The 19,091-nt window shown below is 41.2% G+C and overlaps 1 protein-coding gene across 1 annotated transcript; it reads right to left on the reverse strand.

The window, feature by feature from the left end:
• Positions 1-14,473: 14,473 nt before the first annotated feature.
• On the reverse strand, positions 14,474-16,608 carry LOC116541416 (granzyme H-like). Its single transcript, XM_032265605.1, is given in 5 exon segments — positions 14,474-14,743; positions 15,135-15,255; positions 15,257-15,390; positions 15,596-15,731; positions 16,235-16,608. Coding segments are annotated over 5 exon segments (909 nt in total). The 3' UTR covers positions 14,474-14,599.
• Between the last annotated feature and the right edge of the window lie 2,483 nt (positions 16,609-19,091).

A 19,091-nucleotide genomic window follows, 5' to 3' on the forward strand; every position in this document is an offset into this window, starting at 1 on the left:
GGTAACACATATGAACTGATTAAAGAAGAAACATCATGTGATTATTTAATTGAAACAACGAAGTCTTCAAGCATTTACTAAAATTTACCCTCATTTACTTAAAATATTCTTAGAAGACTAGGAATAAAAAGAAATGTCTTTAATCTGATAAAAGTTATCCACAAAATTCCCGCAGCAATCATTATGCTTAATGGAAAAGATTTGTTGAGAGCAAAACATTACAAGAATGCCTGAATACAGATTAGTATCAGTTCTGCTCAACAGTACATTAGAGGTTTTAACCAGTGCAGTTAGGCGGGAAATGGAAATGAAAGGTATAAAGACAGGAAAAGAGGAAACAACATTGTAATGATTTGAAGAAATGATAGTATATGTAGACAATCCAAAGGCATCTACAGGTAAATTGCCATAATTAATAAAAGTTTTACAGATTTTCTAGAAAAAAATCAATTTTGAAAATTAATCATATTTCTACATGTACTGCCACACTGTTAGAAAGAAATTTTTAAAAAGTAATACTTGAATGGCATGGAAGTGATCAAATAACTAAATATAAATCTAAAAGAATATGTGAAAGACCTCTTTGGTGAAAATTATAAAACTGAATGAAGAGACGTTCAAGAAGACCTAAACACAGAGAGATTCCATGTTCATAGATTAGAAGAAGACTAAATATTGTAAAAATGTCAGTTCTCCCAAAATTGATCTATAGATTCATTTCACCAAGAGGTATTTTATAGAACTTAACTGATAGTAAGTATATTTGGAAAACAAATGGCCAATGATATCTAGGACACTTTTAAAGAATGAGAATACGGTGGAAGAATTGTTTTAGGAAACAAAGCCATAGGAATGAAGGTAGTGTGGTATTGATGAGGCATAGAAACATAGACTAATGAACCAGAAATAAGAACTCCACACACATGTGGACATTGATATAAACATAGATGGATACTTGATTTATGGTGGATGTTGCATCTTTCATCATAGTAGAGAAAAGGCTATTTTCTTTTTTCTCTCCAATAAATGGTACTTGGATAATAAAGTACCTTTATGGTATCCTGTAGAGACACATATTTTCTATGTGGAAAAATTAAACTTGATCTTATTCTCTCAAAATATCAAAAAACCTAATCCAGGTGGATTATGGATCCAAGTGGGAATAATGATTTAAAAACATGATGGAAAAATATCTTCATGATAGGTAAAGATTTAGATACTGTATATAAGTACTAATAATGAAGAAAAGGACTGATGAATTTGACACTCAAAATTGAGAGAAACAAAAGACAATTCATAGAATGGGCAAAGATGCTTGAAATACACATAACCAACAAATATATATTCAAATTATATAAAGAGCTCGTACAAATCTGGCCAGGTGTGGTGGCTCACCCATGCCCAGCACTTTGGAAGGCCAAGGCAGGCAGATCACTTAAGGTCAGGAGTTGGGGACCAGCCTGACCCAACACGGTGAAAACCCTTCTCTACTGGGAATACACACAAAAAAATTAGCCGGGGATGACCTCAGCTAAGTTGGCAGGCTGAGGCAGGAGAATTGCTTGGGGAACTGGGGAGTCTGAGGTTGCTTACTGGGCAACAAAGCAAGATTCTATCTCAAAAACAAATAAACAAAAACTTGTGATGATGATAATTAACTTAATAAAACAATAGTCAAAAGACTTGAACAGTTTTATCTCAAAACAGGAAATCGAAGTGGTCAGTAAACATGAAAAGGTGTTATTCTTACTAGATATTAGAGAAGCACCCATTTGAAGCACACTGAAGGCCAGGTATGGTGGCTCATGCCTGCAATCCCAACACTTTGGGAGGCCAAGGTGAGGGGATCACTTGAGCCCAGGAATTTGAGATGGGGTGTGATGGCATGTGCCTGTAGTCCCAGCTACTTGGTAGGCTGAGGTGGGAGTTGAGGCTGCAGTGAGCCTTGATTGCGCCACTGCACTCTAGCTCCGGTGACAAGGTAAGATGCCGTCTCAAGGAAAAAAAGAAAAAAGAAAAAAAGTGATACCAGTTACAGCTACCCTGTTGCCTCTTTTCCCACTCCTAGGTATATATTCAGAGAAACATCTGGTGTAAATTTTTACCAGATACATGCCCATGAAGGTCATAGCAGCATTGTTTATGACAGTCTCAAACTGAAAACACTTGGAAGGTCCACCAACAGCAGCATGAATAATCAAATTGTAATATATTCCTATTATGGAATATTGCATAGCCATAAAAATGAAACTCTTCCTTCATGCAGCTATGCAAATGGATCTTACAAGCCTAGTGTTAAAATAACCCAAGAAGGCAACTTTAACTTTATTTATATAAAGTTCAAAACTAGCCAAAATGAAACTATATTGGATAGAAATACATATATATATATATATATATATGGGGTAAATGTATAATGAAAAGCAAGGAAGTAGTTATTACCAAAGTCGGAGTAGTAGTAACTCAGGAATTGGAGGGCAGAGAGGGCATTTTGAGTGGAAGGAGACATATGGAAGATTTCAATAGTGTTGACCATATCCAATTTCCTGACATAAAATGTAGTGTTTGCCTTATAATTATTCTTTAAACTCTCCATTTATGTTTTGTGAACTTCTCTTGTGTGTATGTTTTATAACACTTTTTTAAAAGTCTCATTGCCAGAGAGTGGGCATTAGAACATTTGGATGGAGAGGGGAATACATAAGAATAGAGAGGGGCACATGCTTTTTATTTTAATAAGAATTGTAATATTTGAACAAAAAGACCAATATGTTTCACAATATCCATAGCTGGTTACATCTGCTTTTGACTGTTTTATTACATTTCCGTCAGTTATGATTTTTTCTCCTCTGAGATGTTGGGACATTAAGGAAAGGCATTTTCCACCTCCTCCCTGGGCCCCATAAGCCACCAACAATGCAAATCCTCTGAGAAGGCAGTTGCCAGCTGTTGCTGGGTCAAATCGCCCTCCCTTCCTCTGATGCTACTCTAGTCAGTGACCAATCTCGTTCCTCTTGGCTTTGTAGAGGACCAGCATAGTACTGAGGCTCTCCAGACCCTCAGGGCTACCTTAAAATCACTCTTAAAAGAACATTTTGGAAGCTCCTTGGGAAGTTCCTACTGATGAGCTTGAGATTGCTTTATTAAGTGTCAGCGCTGAGAGAAGGCTGTGCCAGAGCCATTGTCTTCCAATCACAGCGTCTTCAGGGAGCCAGATGCTTTCTTGCCAAGAATTGGCCTGTGTTGTCATTCTTAGAGAAGAAAAGGTGACAGGAAAGAGTGAATCCTTTAGAGGGTACTGAAATATGTAATTTATTGTATCAAATTCACTGGGACCTGCTTAAAATCTTCAAATTAGAGTAGTTAAAGGGAAACAGGCAATGCAGAAGCCCTGGATATGGCAGAGAAAGGTTTGAAAAAAAGACTCCAGGTTCTTCATGTTTCCTGGCAAAAAGCTTACGTCTAAGATTGAGCAATGCTGCTGAGATCCTGGGTAAATGTGAGAAAGAGGTGAAGGTGATTGTGTGTGTGTGTGTATGTAAAATTTTCCGTATCAGTTCCTCCATTGGTGAACATTTAGGTTGATTACATATCTTTGCTATTGTGGACAGTGCTGCATAAACATGGAAGTGCAGGTATTCCTTTGAAATACTGATTTCCTTTCCTTTGGATAAATACCCAGTAGTGGGAATTCTGGATCATGTAGTAGCTCTATTTTTTGTTTTTTTGTGACACCTCCATACTGTTTTCCATAATTGCTGTACTAATTTATATTCTCACCAACAGTGAATAAGTTGCCTTTCCTCTGTATCTTTGCCAGCATTCCTTATATTTTGCCTTTTTGACAATAGCATTATAACTGAAGTCAGATGATATCTCGTTGTGGTTTTGATTTGCATTTCCCTGATAATTAGTGATGTTGAACATTTTTTTATATCTCTGTTGGCCATTTCTATGTCTTCTTTTGAGAAATGTTTATTCAGATCCTTTGCCCTTTTTCATGGGATTATTATTATTATTATTTTGCTGTTGTTGAGTTCCTTTTATATTCTGGATGTTAGTCCCTTGTTGGATGAATAGTTTGAAAATATTTTCTCCCATTTTACAGGTTTCCTCTTTATTCTGTTGTTTCCTTTGCTGTGCAGAGCTTTTCTTTTAATATAGTCTATTTATCCATATTTGTTTTTGTTGCCTGTGCTTTTGAGGGTTTTTTTTTTTTTTTTTTTTTGGAGACAGAGTCGCACTCTGTCACCAGGCACCAGGCTGGAGTGCAGTGGCATGACCTCGGCTCACTGCAACCTCCGCCTCTCGCTTTTGAGGTCTTAACCATAAAATCTTTGCCTAGATTGAAGTCCCAAGGCATTACTCCTATTTTTTTTTTCTAGTAGTTTTATAGTTTTGGGTCTCACATTTAAGGCTTTAATTCATTTCAAGTTAGTTTTTGTGTATGGAAAGAGATAGGGATCTAGTTTCATTTTTCTGCCTATGGATAGCCAGTTTTGCCAGAATCATTTACTGAAGAGGGTGTTCTTTTCCCAATGTAAGCTCTTGGCAACTCTGTCAAAAATCAGTTGGCTGTAAATACATGGATTTCTTTCTGGGTTCTCTATTATGTTCTATTAGTCTAAACGCCTGTTTTAATGCCAGTGGCATGCTGATTTGGTTGCTATAGCTTTGTAGTATATTTTAAAGTCAAGTAGTGTGATGCCTCCAGCTTTGTTCTTTTTGCTGAGGATTACTTTGACTATTCAGGATCTTTTTTGATTCCATATACATTTTAGGATATTTTTCTATGTCTGTGAACAATGTCATTGATATTTTGATAGAATTTGCACTGAATCCATACATAGGGATTACTTTGGGTAGTATGGACATTTTAAAAAATATTAATTCTTCTTATTCCTGAGCATGAGATATCTTTTCATTTCTTTTCTTTTTTATTTTTCCATAAGTTATTGGGGTACTGGTGGTATTTTGGTTACATGAGTAAGTTTTTTAGTGGTGATTTGTGAGATTTTGGTGCACTCATCAACTGAGCAGCATACACTACACCATACTTGTAGTGTTTTATCCCTCTTCCCCCTTCCTACTTTTCCTCCCAAGTCCCCAAAGTCCATTGTATTATTCTTATATCTTTGCATCCTCATAGCTTAACTCCCACAGTGAGAACATATAATATTTGGTTTTCCATTCCTGAGTTATTTCATTTAGAATAATAGTCTCCAATCTCATCCAGGTCACTGTGAATGCCGTTAATTCATTCCTGTTTATGGCTGAGTAGTATTCCATTGCATAAATATACCAACTTCTTTATCCACTTGTTGATTGATGGGCATTTGGGTTGGTTCCACGATTTTGCAGTTGTGAGTTGTGCTGCTATGAACATGTGTGTACAAGCATGTTTCTTGTTTGATGACTCTTTTCTTCTGGGTAGATACCCAGTAGTGGGATTGCTGGATCAAATGATAGTTCTGCTTTTAGTTCTTTAAGGAATCTCCACACTGTTTTCCGTAGTGGTTGCATAAGTTTACATTCCCGCCAGCTGTGTAGAAGTGTTGCCTGTTCACTGCATCCATGCCAACATCTACTTTTTTTGATTTTTTGATTGCGGTAATTTTTGCAAGAGTGATATTGTATTGTTGTTTTGATTTGCATTTCCCTGATCATTAGTGATGTTGAGCATTTTTCATATGTTTTTTGTCCATTTGTAAATTTTCTTTTGAGAATTGTCTATTCACGTGCTTAGCCCACTTTTTGATGGGATTGTTTTTTTCTTACTGATTTGAGTTCGTTGTAGATTCTAGGTATTAGTCGTTTGTCAGATATATAGATTGTGAAGATATTCTCTGACTCTGTGGGTTGTCTGTTTACTATGCTGACTGTTCCTTTTGCCATGCAGAAGCTCTTTAGTGTAATTAGGCCCCAACTATTTATCTTTGTTTTCATTGCATTTGCTTTTGGGTTCTCGGTCATGAAATCTTTGCTTTGACCAATGCCTAGAAGGGTTTTTCCAATGTTATCATCTAGAATTTTTATAGTTTCAGGTCATAGGTTTAAGTCCTAATTCCATTTTGAGTTGATTTTTGTATAAGACGAGAGATGAGAATCCAGTTTCATTCTCCTACATGTGGTTAGCCAATTATCCCAGCACTATTTGTTGAAAAGGTGTCCTTTCCCCACTTTACGTTTTTGTTTGCTTTGTCAAAGATCAGTTGGCTGTAAATATTGGGGTTTATTTCTGGGTTCTCTATTCTGTTCCATTGGTCTATGTGTCTATTTTTATACCAGTACCATGCTGTTTTGGTGACTATTGCCCCATAGTATAGTTTGAAATCAGGTAGTGTGATGCCTCCAGATTTGTTCTTTCTGTTTAGTCTTGCTTTGGCTATGTGGGCTCTTTTTTGGTTCCATATGAATTTTAGGATTGTTTTTTTCTAATTCTGTAAAGAATAATGGTGATATTTTGATGGAGATTGCATTGAATTTGTAGATTGCTTTTGGTAGTGTGGCCTTTTTCATAATATTGACTCCACTCATCCATGAGCATGGGATGTGTTTGCATTTGTTTGTTTCATCCATGATTTCTTTCAGTAGTGTTTTATAGTTTTCCTTGTAAAGGTCTTTTGACTCCTTGGTTAGGTATATTTCTAAGTATTTATTTATTTAGCAGCTAGTGTAAAGGGGTTGAGTTCTTGATTTGATTATCCACTTGGTTGCTTTTAGTGTATCAAAGAGCTACTGATTTGTGTACATTAATCTTCTATCTGGAAACTTTGCTGAATTTTTTTTTATCAGTTCTAGGAGCTTTCTGGAGGAGTCCTTAGGGTTTTCAAGGCAAACAATTATATTGTCCACAGTGACCATTTGATTTCCTCTTTACCAATTTGAACGCCCTTTATTTCTTTCTCTTGTCTGATTTCTCTGGCTAGGACTTCCAATACTAGGTTGAAGAGGAGTGGTGAGAGTGGGCATCCTTGTCTTGTTCCAGTTCTCAGAGGGACTGCTTTCAACTTTATTCAGTATCATGTTGGCTGTGGGTTTGTCATAGATGGCTTTTATTACATTGAATTATGTTCCTTGTATGACAATTTTGCTGAGAGTTTTAATCATAAAGTGGTGGTGTATGTTGTTGAATGCTTTTTCTGCATCAATTGAGATGATCACGTGATTTTTGTTTTTAATTCTGTTTATATGATGTATCACATTTATTGACTTGTATATGTTAATCACCCCTGCATCCCTGGTATGTAATCCACTGGTCATGGTGGATTATCTTTTTTATATGTTGTTGTATTTGGTGAGCTGGTATTTTGCTAAGGCTCTTAGCATCTGCGCTCATCAAGGATAATGGTCTATAGTTTTCTTTTTTGGTTATGTCCTTTCTGGTTTTGGTGTTAGGGATTTCCTTTCTCCTGCTGGGTTTGGGTTTAATTTGTTCTTGTTTCTCTAATTCCTTGCATTGTGTCCTTAGAATGTCAGTTTGCATTCTTTCAGGTTTTTTTTTTTTTTTTTTTTTTTTTTTTTGCAGGTGTTTAGGGCTATGAACTTTCCTCTTAGCACCACCTTTGCTGTATCCTAGAGGTTTTACTAGGATGTATCATTATCGTCATTTAGCTCAAGGAATTTTTAATTTCCATCTTGATTTTGTTTTTGACCCTATGGTTAGTCAGGATCAGGTTATTTAATTTTCATGTATTTGCATGATTTTAAAGGTTCACTTGGGTTTGATTTCCTGTTTTATTCCACTGTGCTCCGAGAGAGTGCTTGATATAATTTCAGTTTTCTTAAATTTATTGAAGCTCATTTTATGGTCTGTCTTGGAGAAAATTCCATGCACTGTTGAATAGAATGTGTATTCTGCAGTTGTTGGATGAAATGCTCTGTATACATCTGTTAAATCCATTTGTTCCAGTGTATAGTTTAAATCCATTGTTTCTTTGTTGGCTTTCTGTCTTGGTGACCTGCCTAGTGCTGTTAGTGGAGTATTGAAGTCCCCCACTATTATTATGTTGCTGTCTATCTCATTTCTTAGGTCTATTAGTAATTGTTTTATAAATTTGGGAGCTCCAGTGTTAGATACATATATTTCAGAATTGTGATATTTCCCATTGGACAAAGTCTTTTACCATTATATGTCCTTCTTTGTCTTTTTAACCATGGTTGCTTTAAAGTTTGTTTTGTCTGATATAAGAATAGCTAACCCTGCTTGCTTTTGGTGCCCATTTTCATGAAATGCCTTCTTCCACCCCTATAAGTTTATATGAGTTCTTATGTGTTAGGTGTGTCTCTTGAAGGCAGCAGATTGTTGGTTGTGAGATTTTTTTTATCCATTTTGCAGTTCTATATCTTTTATTTTTAATACTTTATATTCTGGGATACATATGCAAAATGTGCAGGTTTGTTACATAGGTAGACATGTGCCATGGTGGTTTGCTGCACCCATCAACCCATCATATACATTAGGTATTTCTCCTAATGCTTTCCCTTCCCTAGCCCCCCACTCCCTGACAAGTCCCAGTGTGTGATGTTCCCCTCTCTGTGCCCATGTGTTCTCATCAACTTCCACTTATGAGTGAGAACATGCAGTGTCTGGTTTTCTGTTCCTGTGTTAGTTTGCAGGAATGGTGGTTTCCAGCTTCATCCATGTCCCTGCAAAGGACATGAACTCATCCTTTTTTATGTCTGCATAGTATTCCATGGTGTATATGTGCCACATTTTCTTTATCCAATCTGTCATTGATGGGCATTTGGGTTGGTTTCAAGTCGTTGCTATTGTGAACAGTGCTGCAATAAACATACGTGTGCAGGTGTCTTTATAGTAGAATGATTTATAATCCTTTGGGTGTATACCCAGTAATGGGATTGCTAGATCAAGTGGTATTTCTGGTTCTAGATCCTTGAGGAATGGCCACATTTTCTTTCACAATGGTTGAACTAATTTACACTCCCACCAACAGTGTAAAAGCTTTCCTATTTCTCCACATCTTCCCAGCATCTGTTGTTTCCTGACCTTTTAATGATCGCTATTCTAACTGGTGTGAGATGGTATCTCATCGTGGATTTATTTGCATTTTTCTAATGACCAGTGATGATGAGCTTTTTTTTCTTATGTTTTTTGGCCACATAAATATCTTCTTTTGAGAAGTGTCTATTCATACCTTTTACCCAATTTTGATAGAGTTGTTGGTTTTTTTCTTGTAAATTTGTTTAAGTTCCTCTGCCAGATGGATAGATAGCAAAAATTTTCTCCCATCCTGTAGGTTGCCTGTTCACTCTGACGATGGTTTCTTTTGCTGTGCAGGAGCTTTTTGGCTTAATTAGATCCCATTTGTCAATTTTTGGGTTTTGTCCCATTGCTTTTGGTGTTTTAGTCATGAAGTCTTTGCCCTTGCCTATGAACTGAATGGTATTGACTAGGCTTCTTTTCTAGGCTGTCTATGGTTTTAGGTTTTATATTTAAGTCTTTAATCCATCTTTAGTTAAATTTTGTTTAAGGTATAAAGAAGACTTCCAGTTTCAGTTTTCTTCATATGGCTAGCCAGTTTCCCCAACACACTCTATTAAATAGGGAGGCCTTTTCCCATTGCTTCTTTTTGTCAGGTTTGTTAAAGATCAGATGGTTGTAGATATGTGGCATTATTCCTGAGGCCTCTGTTCTGTTCCATGGGTCTATATCTCTGTTTTGGTACCAGTACCATGCTGTTTTGGTTACTGAAGACTTGTAGTATAGTTTGAAGTCAGGTAGCGTGATGCCTCCAGCTTTTTTTTTTTTTTTTTTTTTTTTTGCTTAGGATTGTCTTGGCTATACGGGATATTTTCTGGTTCCATATTAAATTTAAAGTAGTTTAATTGGAGCATTTATGCCATTTTCATGTTAGTATTGAGATGTGAGATACTGTTGCATTCATCGTGCTGTTTGTTGCCTGTGTACTTTTTTTTTTCTTTTTGTTTTTGCTTTTGAACTTGTATTTTTGTTTCATAGGTCCTGTGTGATTTATGCTTTAAAGAATTTCTGTTGTGATCTGTTTCCAGGATTTGTTTTAAGATTTAGAGCTCCTTTTAGCAGTTCTTGTTGTGGAGGCTTGGTAGTGGCAAATTCTCACAGCATTTGTTTGTCTGAAAAAGAATGTATCTTTCCTTTATATATGATGCCCAGTTTTGCTGGATACAAAAATCTTGGCTGGTAATTGTTTTGTTTGAGGAGGCTGAAGACAAGGCCCCAACCTTCTAGCTTGTAGGGTTTCTGCTGAGAAATCTGCTGTTAATTGGATAGGTTTTCCTTTATAGGTTACCTGGTGCTTCTGTCTCACAGATCTTAAGATTCTTTCTTCTTAATTTTAGATAACCTGATGACAATGTGCCTAGGCAATGATCTTTTTGTGATGAATTTCCCAGGTGTTTTTTTTTGCTTCTTATACTTGGATGTATAGGCCTCTAGCAAGATTGGGGAGGTTTTTTTCAATTATCCCCCCAAATATGTTTTCCAAACTTTTAGATTTCTCTTTTTCCTCAGAAACACAGATTATTCTTAGGTTTGTTTGTTTAACATAATCCCAGACTTCTTGGAGGCTTCGTTCATATTTCCTTATTCTTTTTTTCTTTGTCTTTGTTGGATTGGGTTAATTCAAAGGCCTCGTCTTTGAGCTCTGAATTTCTTCCTTCTACTTGTTCAATTCTATTGCTGAGACTTTCTAGAGCATTTTTGCATTTCTATAAGTGTGTCAAATGTTTCCTTAATTTTTGATTTTTTTTTTTGCTTTAAGTTATCTGTTTCCTTAAATATTTCTCCCTTCACTTCTTGTATTATTATTTTTTAAAATTTCCTTGCATTGGGCTTCACCTTTCTCTGGCTTCTTCCTAATTAGCTTAATAACTAACCTCCTGAATTCTTTTTCAGGTAAATCAGGTATTTATTCTTGATCCATTGCTGGTAAACGTGATTTTTTTTGGGTTTGTTAAAGAGCCTTGTTTTGTCATATTACCAGAGTTGGTTTTCTGGTTCCTTCTCATTTGGGTGGGCTCTGTCAGAGGGAAGGTCTAGGGCTGAAGGTTGTTCAGATTCTTTTGTCCCATGGGGTGTTCCCTTGATGTAGTACTCTCTTCTTTTTCCTATAAATGTGGCTTCCTATGAGCAAAACTGCAGCAATTGCTGTCTGTCTTCTGGATCTATCCATTCAGCAAGTCTACCCAGCTCTGGGATGTGTCTGGGGGTTGTCTGCACAGAGTCCTGTGATATGAACCATCTATGGGCCTCTCAGCCAAGGATACCAGCACCCGTTCCAGTGAAGGTGGCAGAGGGGTGAAGTAGACTCCATGAAAGTTCTTTGCTTTGGTGGTTTAATGCTTTATTTTTGTGCTGGTTTGGCCTTCTGCCAGGAAGTGGTGCTTTCCAAACAGCATCAGCTGTGGTAGTTGGAAGAAACCCGTGATGAACAGTGCCCTAGAACTCTGAAGATTATATGCCCTTTGTCGTCAGCTACCAGAGTGGGTAGGGAAGAACTATCAGATGGTGGCAGGGCTAGGCGTCAGAGCTCAAATTCTCCTTGGGTGGGTTTTGCTATGGCTGTTGTGGAGAATGGAGGTGAGGTTCCCAGGTCAATGGCATTGTGTACCTAGGAGGATTATGGCTATCTCTGCTGAGTCATGCAGGTTGTCAAGGAAGTGGGGGAAAGTTGGCAGTCACAGGCCTCACCCAGCTCCCATGCAAACTGAAGGGCCAATCTGACTCCCACTGTGCCCCCCTAACAACCCTGAGTCTGTTTCCAGGCAATGGGTGAGCTGGGCATGAGAACTTGCCCCAGGCTACCCACTTCCCTGGTGTGAAAGAAAAGGGCTTCAGTTCTTCCCTTGCCTGTGGAGTCTGCACACTGGATTCATGCCCTTCCCTGATTTCTGGACAGGAGGCTTCTTGCCCCATTCAAATTGTTACAAAGATCATCTGGAGCTTTCCTTCTCCCTGTGGTGTTTTCCCCTTGCTCCTCTGGCCACCCTCCCAATGGATCCCTGTGGTACCTGGCAGGAATGGCTTGCCTGGGGACCCAGTGAGCTCTGAGAGCCTTTCTGCTGCTTCCTCTACCCCTGTATTTCTCTCAACTTTCTAAATTGACTCAGTGCCAGGTAAGGTTGAACACTTCTCCCACGAACAGAGTTTCAGTTTCTCCAGTGCGAATGTGTGTTCAGGAGTGGAGGATTTCCCTTTTCAACTTCCACAGTTGGAGCACTCACAGTATTTAGGGTGTCTGCCAGGTCATGCAGGAGCAGTTTGCTCTTTCAGAGGTCTGTGGGTCCTTTCGGGGTTGCTGGTTTGTTTTTGTAGTTGATATGGAGAAAAAATTCACAGTGTGAACCTCCACAGGCTGCCCTGTCTGTGTGAGTTGGACCTGCAATCTAGTCCTGCCTCCCTTCTGCCATGATGATTTCTAACGTCTTTTTATTTCTTTGTGTCATTTTCATTTTATTTTTCAATGTGCTGGATTTTTTCCCCATGCGTGGGATTTATTTGTTATTCTTTTCAGTGAAGTTTCTACTTTTTTCAGTGTTAGTCCCATTTGATTCAGTGTTTTCAGCTATTGTGAGTTTATAGGGTTCTGTCACATTTAACTCACTAGTGGTACTATTTGAGAGATAAGGATCCCAAACAAAGTTAACAGGGTCACTATTATATTAACTGTCTCACACTTGAACTGTAGCATTTCTTAGGTTTGTGGACTGAGGTTCATGTCTTCTATATAAACAAAAATAAGGCTGCTCTGGTTGTCTTCCTCTTTCCTTCCTGATATGGTTTGGCTCTGTGCCCACACCCAAATCTTTTCTTTAATTATACTAATCCCCACATGTAGTGGGAGGGACCCGATGGGAGGTAATTGAATCAGGGAGGCCAGTTTTTCCTGTGCTGTTCTTATGATAGTGAATAAGTCTCATGAGATATGATGGTTTTATAAAGGGGAGTTTCCCTGCATAAATTCTCTTGCCTGCCGTCATGTAAGATGTGACTTTGCTCCTAATTTGCCTTCTGCCATGATTGTGAGGTCTCCCCAGCCATGTGGAATTGTGAGTCAATTAAACCTCTTTCCTTTATAAATTACCCAATCTCAGGTATGTCCTTATTAGCAATGTGAGAACAGACTAATACACTTCCACACCTCTGGACACAGACTCCACTGAGCATAGATTAAAAACCTCAGGACCTGAGAATCTCCAAGTCTCTTCTAATATCACACACTATCCTGGAATCAAACCAGATCATGCATGTGAGGCTACAGGTAGAATACAGAGAATTTAATTATTTTTAAAACAAGACTTGTGGATTACAAATACAGATCCATTTGTGCAAACTGACCTGCCTGGTGGAAGGAGAAGAACCAGGAGAATTGATATGAAATTTTTTTTATCATTGTAAATTTTCCAAAACCAGACACAGAGACTATTAGATGCTTGGCACAAAGAGAGAGATCAGAAGGATTTGTCTATTGATAAATGGTATAGTGGTACTTCCAGCCTAGTAGCCCTGGAGCCTTCTGTTGCACAGCTGCCATAACTCCAGATTGCCAACAGGGGGTGTCTGGGTCTGAGGCCAGGCCAGGCTGAAAGAGGTTGAGGCTGCTGAGTGGTGATGCTGAGGCTGCTGAGGCCGTGACTGGCTCCACAGAAGGTGATGCCTGAGCCTCTGGGGAACACTGCGCTGGACTGAGGGACTCAGTCAGCCCTGCCCAGGTGGAAGGTGAGAGCTGGCTCCTCTGATCAGCATCAGGTGGGCTCACAGCCCAGGCCAGGCTGGGATAAGCAGTAGGGAAGAATAAGCTTGGAACTCTGTTAGGGAGATGAGAGAGAGGCTGGCTTCAGAGCAGGGTGAGCTAGAAGGGAAAGAAACTGGTGGCAAGGGCACTTGAGTAAAAAACACTAGGGAGCTGGGAAGGCCAGCCAGGAAGGAAGGAGGTTGACTGAGTTCAGTGCTGGGCCTAGGGCAGGGAAATGAGACCTAGGGACAGAGATGCATTTTGGCCTAAGTTGCAGGCAGGCCTGGCTTGGGAGGAGCCTGCCTGCCCCTGGAGGAACAAGCCCTGGAAATAGGAAACTGGGTGCTAATGGCAGGGGCCCTGGCCTCCTGGGTCCCTAGAGTCATTTCCTTTTCATTTCTCTGCTCCATTCTCTGCCACATTGTTAGGGGAACAGGTGGTTGGTTTCGAGATGATAAGAAATTCCTAAGGTCCAGGGAGGTTTATTATTATTTTTTTGTGGTGAGGTGGTAAAGATTGTTTGTTTGTAATGGAGTCCAAACTAGCTCTGACAGAAGGTTCAGTATCAAAGACACATGATAGAGAAATTGGTGAAAAAACTGTACAGCATGAGGTTTAGGGAAGAGAGAAAGCTGGGGGAGAAAGGAGGAGGCAAAAGCCAGAACTGACAGCAGACAGTTGCCTGGAACAGCATTGTTACATTTTGAAGATGGTTCAATGAATAAATAAGACTTCAGTCATATTTACGCTAGAGATCCATTTATTACAGCCCTCCAACCCAGAATGCCCACCCCCATGGGATTCTTGCCTCAGTACCAGAGAAGATGGTTAGGCCCAGAGGAAGGTTAGTTTCATGCCTGCTGTTAGATGCACTTCATTGTTTTCTTTATCCAGGGCAGGAAGTGTGAGACCTTGATGTAGACTCCTGGAGGTGTCCCATTGTTTTTCCCATAAGAGAAAACGCCTTGGACCATGTTCTTACACATGAGGGGCCCCCCGGAGTCTCCCTGTAAACAGAGAGAGGAAAGACTGAGTTGGCCTTTCCTGGGATGGGTGGTCTTTGTTAGGGGTTGTGTGTGACATCACTGCCAGGCTCCCTCAGTCCTGGGTCTCCAGCATGGCCCTAGCTGTGCTTTCTGGCTCTCCCCAGACCAAGCCTTTCTCTGCGATTCTCTCAGTCACTCTGGTGATAAGTGATTGTGGGATGACAGATCCTTCTCCTCCAACCACCCCAATCCACCTAGTCTTTAGGAGTGGACTAAAGACTGGATTCCTGGGGGAAACAGGCTACCCAAGCACTGGGCTGAGAGCATGAGGATCTGGCCACTGCCATCCCCGAGAACTCCCTCAAATTCCTCTCTCCCTGTGGTCCTTCTGGGTAGAGGCTGGAAGCCCAACCTTGAAACCAGTCTTTGTCATATTCGGATCCCCCACACAAATCTTGGTGGCTCTGCTGTAATCGTCATGGAAGACAGATTCACATTCCTGGTCCTTCTGCACTGTCAGCAATGCTTCCTGCAGTGGTTGCTAATGTGCCCACTGAGACATGGCCCCAGCCAGCCACACTGCACACCTGCCCTGGTTTCACCTGGGCCTTGCTGCTGGGTAGCCTGAGGGGCTGCACAGCTGGGGTCTGCTTGGCTTTTCTCTCCAGCTGGAGGGAAACAAGCAAGAAAGTCCAGGTCAGGCAATCGCCTTCAGGACCCCAACACAGTGATGGGGCTGCACCATCTTTCATCTCCTCTGAGGCACAGGAACAGGTCAAGAGGCCAGGATGGAAATGAAGGAAGAGCTGGGATCATAGTGGGAGTGGAACCAACTGGACCAAGAAAAGCAAGAGTGACAGTAGTGTGCCTCACCTGCAGTAGCATGATGTCGCTGGAGAAGTTCTCAGGATTATAGGCTGGGTGGGGGATAGCTCTTCTCACAGGGATGAACTGCTGGGCCCTCTCCTGTTCCTTGATATTATGGGCCCCCAAGGTGACATTTATGGAGCTGCACAGAGAGCAGGGTGAGAATGGGGGTAGAGTCATAGGGGATACAGCCTAGGAGCAGTAAGAACAGGTGACAGCTGGGGCAGGGCACGGCTGCAGCTGAGGGGAAGTTGAGGGGACAAAAGGGCTCCAGGGTGGAGTGACTGTGCCCTGTGCTTCACAAAGACATGAAGAGTAGGGCTTCTGGGGGCTTTCTCTTACCTTCAGGAAATATGAAATTGCTCAAGTTTGCATTTTGACCCTTAATGCATGCATTCGACCTTCACCACTGCTTTATTTGACCAGTATATGAAACCATGCCACTTGCTTTGACCTCTGACCCTCTGAGCCTGTCCTATTTCTCAGCCTTTCATCATCCTAGTCCTACTTCCAGGTGGCTTCTCCGATGAGTTTTCATGGGCTTGTGTTACGAGGAACTCTGGAAGCTCTCCTGGGCCACAGTTGCCAGGAGAGAGCAAGGGTCCTTGTAGGGGGCTCAGGAAGTGAGCTTGTGCTGCTCCTCACCTTCCCCAGAAGTGAGCAGCTGTCATCACAAAGTCCTTCCTCACTAGGATGCCACCACATCTCTTCTTACTCTTTTTATCCAGAAATTGAACAAAGGCCATGTAGGGGTGGGAGTGGGGCTCGGCCTCATGGCCCCCGATGATCTCTTCTGAAAGGAAAGTCTGGAAGATAAAGTAGCTGGGGATGGCTGTGGTCAGGGAAGAAAGCTTAGAAAGACAGTGGTTGAGGGTAAAGTCTTTTGTGTGCTGCAGACAGTGAGGGAGGGTCCTCCTGAGCTCTGTAGGCAGCACTCCTTGCAGGCAGAGTAAGCTTTTCTGAACTTCAAGTCTCACAACCTCCTCTGAGAAAGAAGGGACAGAGCTTGACTTCTGCATCCTACTTCAGAAACATATATGGAGGAAGAAAGATCTATTTTCACAATGGGAGATTCCCAGAGAATCCTGGACAGGACTTCCCTGGTTCCTCCTTCTGAGTGAGTCTTTCTGATCCCTCTGAGCCTTTCCTATCCTCCTGTTTGGTGCAATTTTATAGTGATCTGCCCATGAGCTTCAGGAGTTGGATTTTCTAAAATTCTCATGTCCAAGGGTCTAACACATTCTAGGTTCTAAGTAAGTGTCTTTTGGCTGCATAAATGAATAGTCTCTAATTAGCCTTTGGTTGAGGTTTGGTGGGGGTAATGCTGGTGGAGTTCAGGACATCAGGGTTGTTAGAGGGGGTTACCGCCAGGTGAGTGGAGTGGCCAAGGGCCTGGAAAGGCAGAGGGAGGTGGAGAAACCAATTAAAAATGGATCGCAAAGCCTGTGTGGAGCCAAGGTAATGGGAGAGCTATGGACACAGTCGTCTTGCCACCTCTGAGATCAGTTTCACCATGGCCTTCTCTCCTGGGCAAGGGTGATTGGGTGGGGGCACTGAATAATTTAAATGGTTCTTAAGCTAGGTCCAGTGACAACTCCCATGACTGCAACTTGGTGTCTGAGATTCCCTTTCCTGAGTTGCAGTGTAGGATAATAATTACTTATCTTTTTAGCTTCACAATCCCCATCAAATGCCATTTTAAGAACAATCCATACCCCAGGTCATAAAGAAGAGGTCTAGGGAGAGGGTAACACCTACTAAAACTTTTAGGGAACACCTTCATTTTTTGATCTTTGCTGAGTCTCTATCTAGCCTCATAAAGAGACTGTTTTAGCTGTGTATTTTGAAAAAGCTGTGTGCTCTCCAAATAAAAAGCTACTTTTGCTGTTACTTTTGGTCCCTAGGAGAAATGGGAGTCCTTTTCAGACAGCATGGGAGACACATGAGTCCTTCGGAGTCCTCTTGTCAGCCTCTGAGGGTGCAATGAGGGCGTGAAGCACTTTGGGAGGTGTCCAGACAAACAGGTAGGCTTGCTACAGAGCAGAGCTTCACCCTTGGGGTGTGCTCCTTGTCATCATGAGCCATGTCTGAGCGGATGAATCACATTTCATATGCAAGCATGTTCTCTGTTTGACTGTGCTGTTGTTTTTAATCAGAGCAGCATTGACAATGTTTTCACTTGATAGCCATGAATAATGTCATTCTATGTAATAATGTGTGGGCTTGATGAGGAGGCAGCGTTGGATGAGAAGGAGGGAGAATGGACATGTGAATTAGTGAAAAGTGTCTCTTCTTTTGCAGCATGAATGGGTTCAAAGCCCACCTCATACTACTAAGTATTTGGCTGGACACTACCAGTTGTGTGTGAAGCCTGTGTGTGTGAGTGTGTGGGCGTGTGTGGGTGTGTCTGTGTTTCTGTCTCCAGACCTGAGCAGCAGATGCTTCTTCCTGTGGCAGCATGTTACTCAGAACCTTAGATAACCCCCAGCCCTCCTAAAAACGCAATACATGTAGGTTTTAAGACATTTATCATGATTGGTGAGAGGGTGGTGACTGAAACCAGCTAATTTCCCGTATACCACTGAGGCCTGCTCAGCTTTGCTCAAGAGGGTTCTTGACTCTTACTTTGTAGCAGGAGCTCCTAAGTTAATCAAGCCTATTCAAGAGTTTCTGGTGGAAAGGCAAGATATCACAGGTTAGACCCAATGTTGAAATTTGAACTGGGCAAATTCTCATTAGAGACAAGGGACCAAAGACGGTGCCGATGGAATCTAATGTCTTTTGATGTTGACTTCAATCTGTTAAAGCTCTTGTGAAGCCATTGAACTGTAACATTGGGCCTGGGGGAGGCAGTGCACCCTCTGAAATTAGAGGTCTGAAGATTTGGATTTGATTTCCAGCCCTGTGCCAGTCAGTCAGCCACTCACTTTCAAGTGAGAAGCCTCCGGCGGGTGAACTTCTGTCTGTGTTTCTCGATTTCTGCACAGGGATTTCTGTGGGCCTTAAGGCCCACTGGGAAAGGATCCCTTTTCCAGCTCAGTGCCTGGTTTGTAGAGTATACTTGTCAATCTGGACTTTCATACACCTATGGTTTTGGAATAACTCTGTTACCTCTTCTAGAAATTAACAGAGAAAATTGACAGTGGATTGACAAGAAAGAGAATCCGTTCTAAAGAATTCCAATAGAACGGAATCCTTTATTACTAAAAGAATGCTCAAGCTGGGCGCGGTGGCTCAAGCCTGTAATCCCAGCACTTTGGGAGGCTGAGGCGGGTGGATCATGAGGTCAAGAGATTGAGACCATCCTGGTCAACATGGTGAAACCCCGTCTCTACTAAAAATACAAAAAATTAGCTGGGCATGGTGGTGTGTGCCTGTGATCCCAGCTACTCAGGAGGCTGAGGCAGGAGAATTGCCTGAACCCAGGAGGTGGAGGTTGCGGTGAGCCGAGGTCGCGCCATTGCACTCCAGCCTGGGTAACAAGAGTGAAACTCCGTCTCAA

Source organism: Sapajus apella, unplaced genomic scaffold (genome assembly GCF_009761245.1).
Source record: "Sapajus apella isolate SASKATOON/1434 unplaced genomic scaffold, GSC_monkey_1.0 scaffold151, whole genome shotgun sequence".
NCBI classification, from domain to species: Eukaryota; Metazoa; Chordata; class Mammalia; order Primates; family Cebidae; genus Sapajus; species Sapajus apella.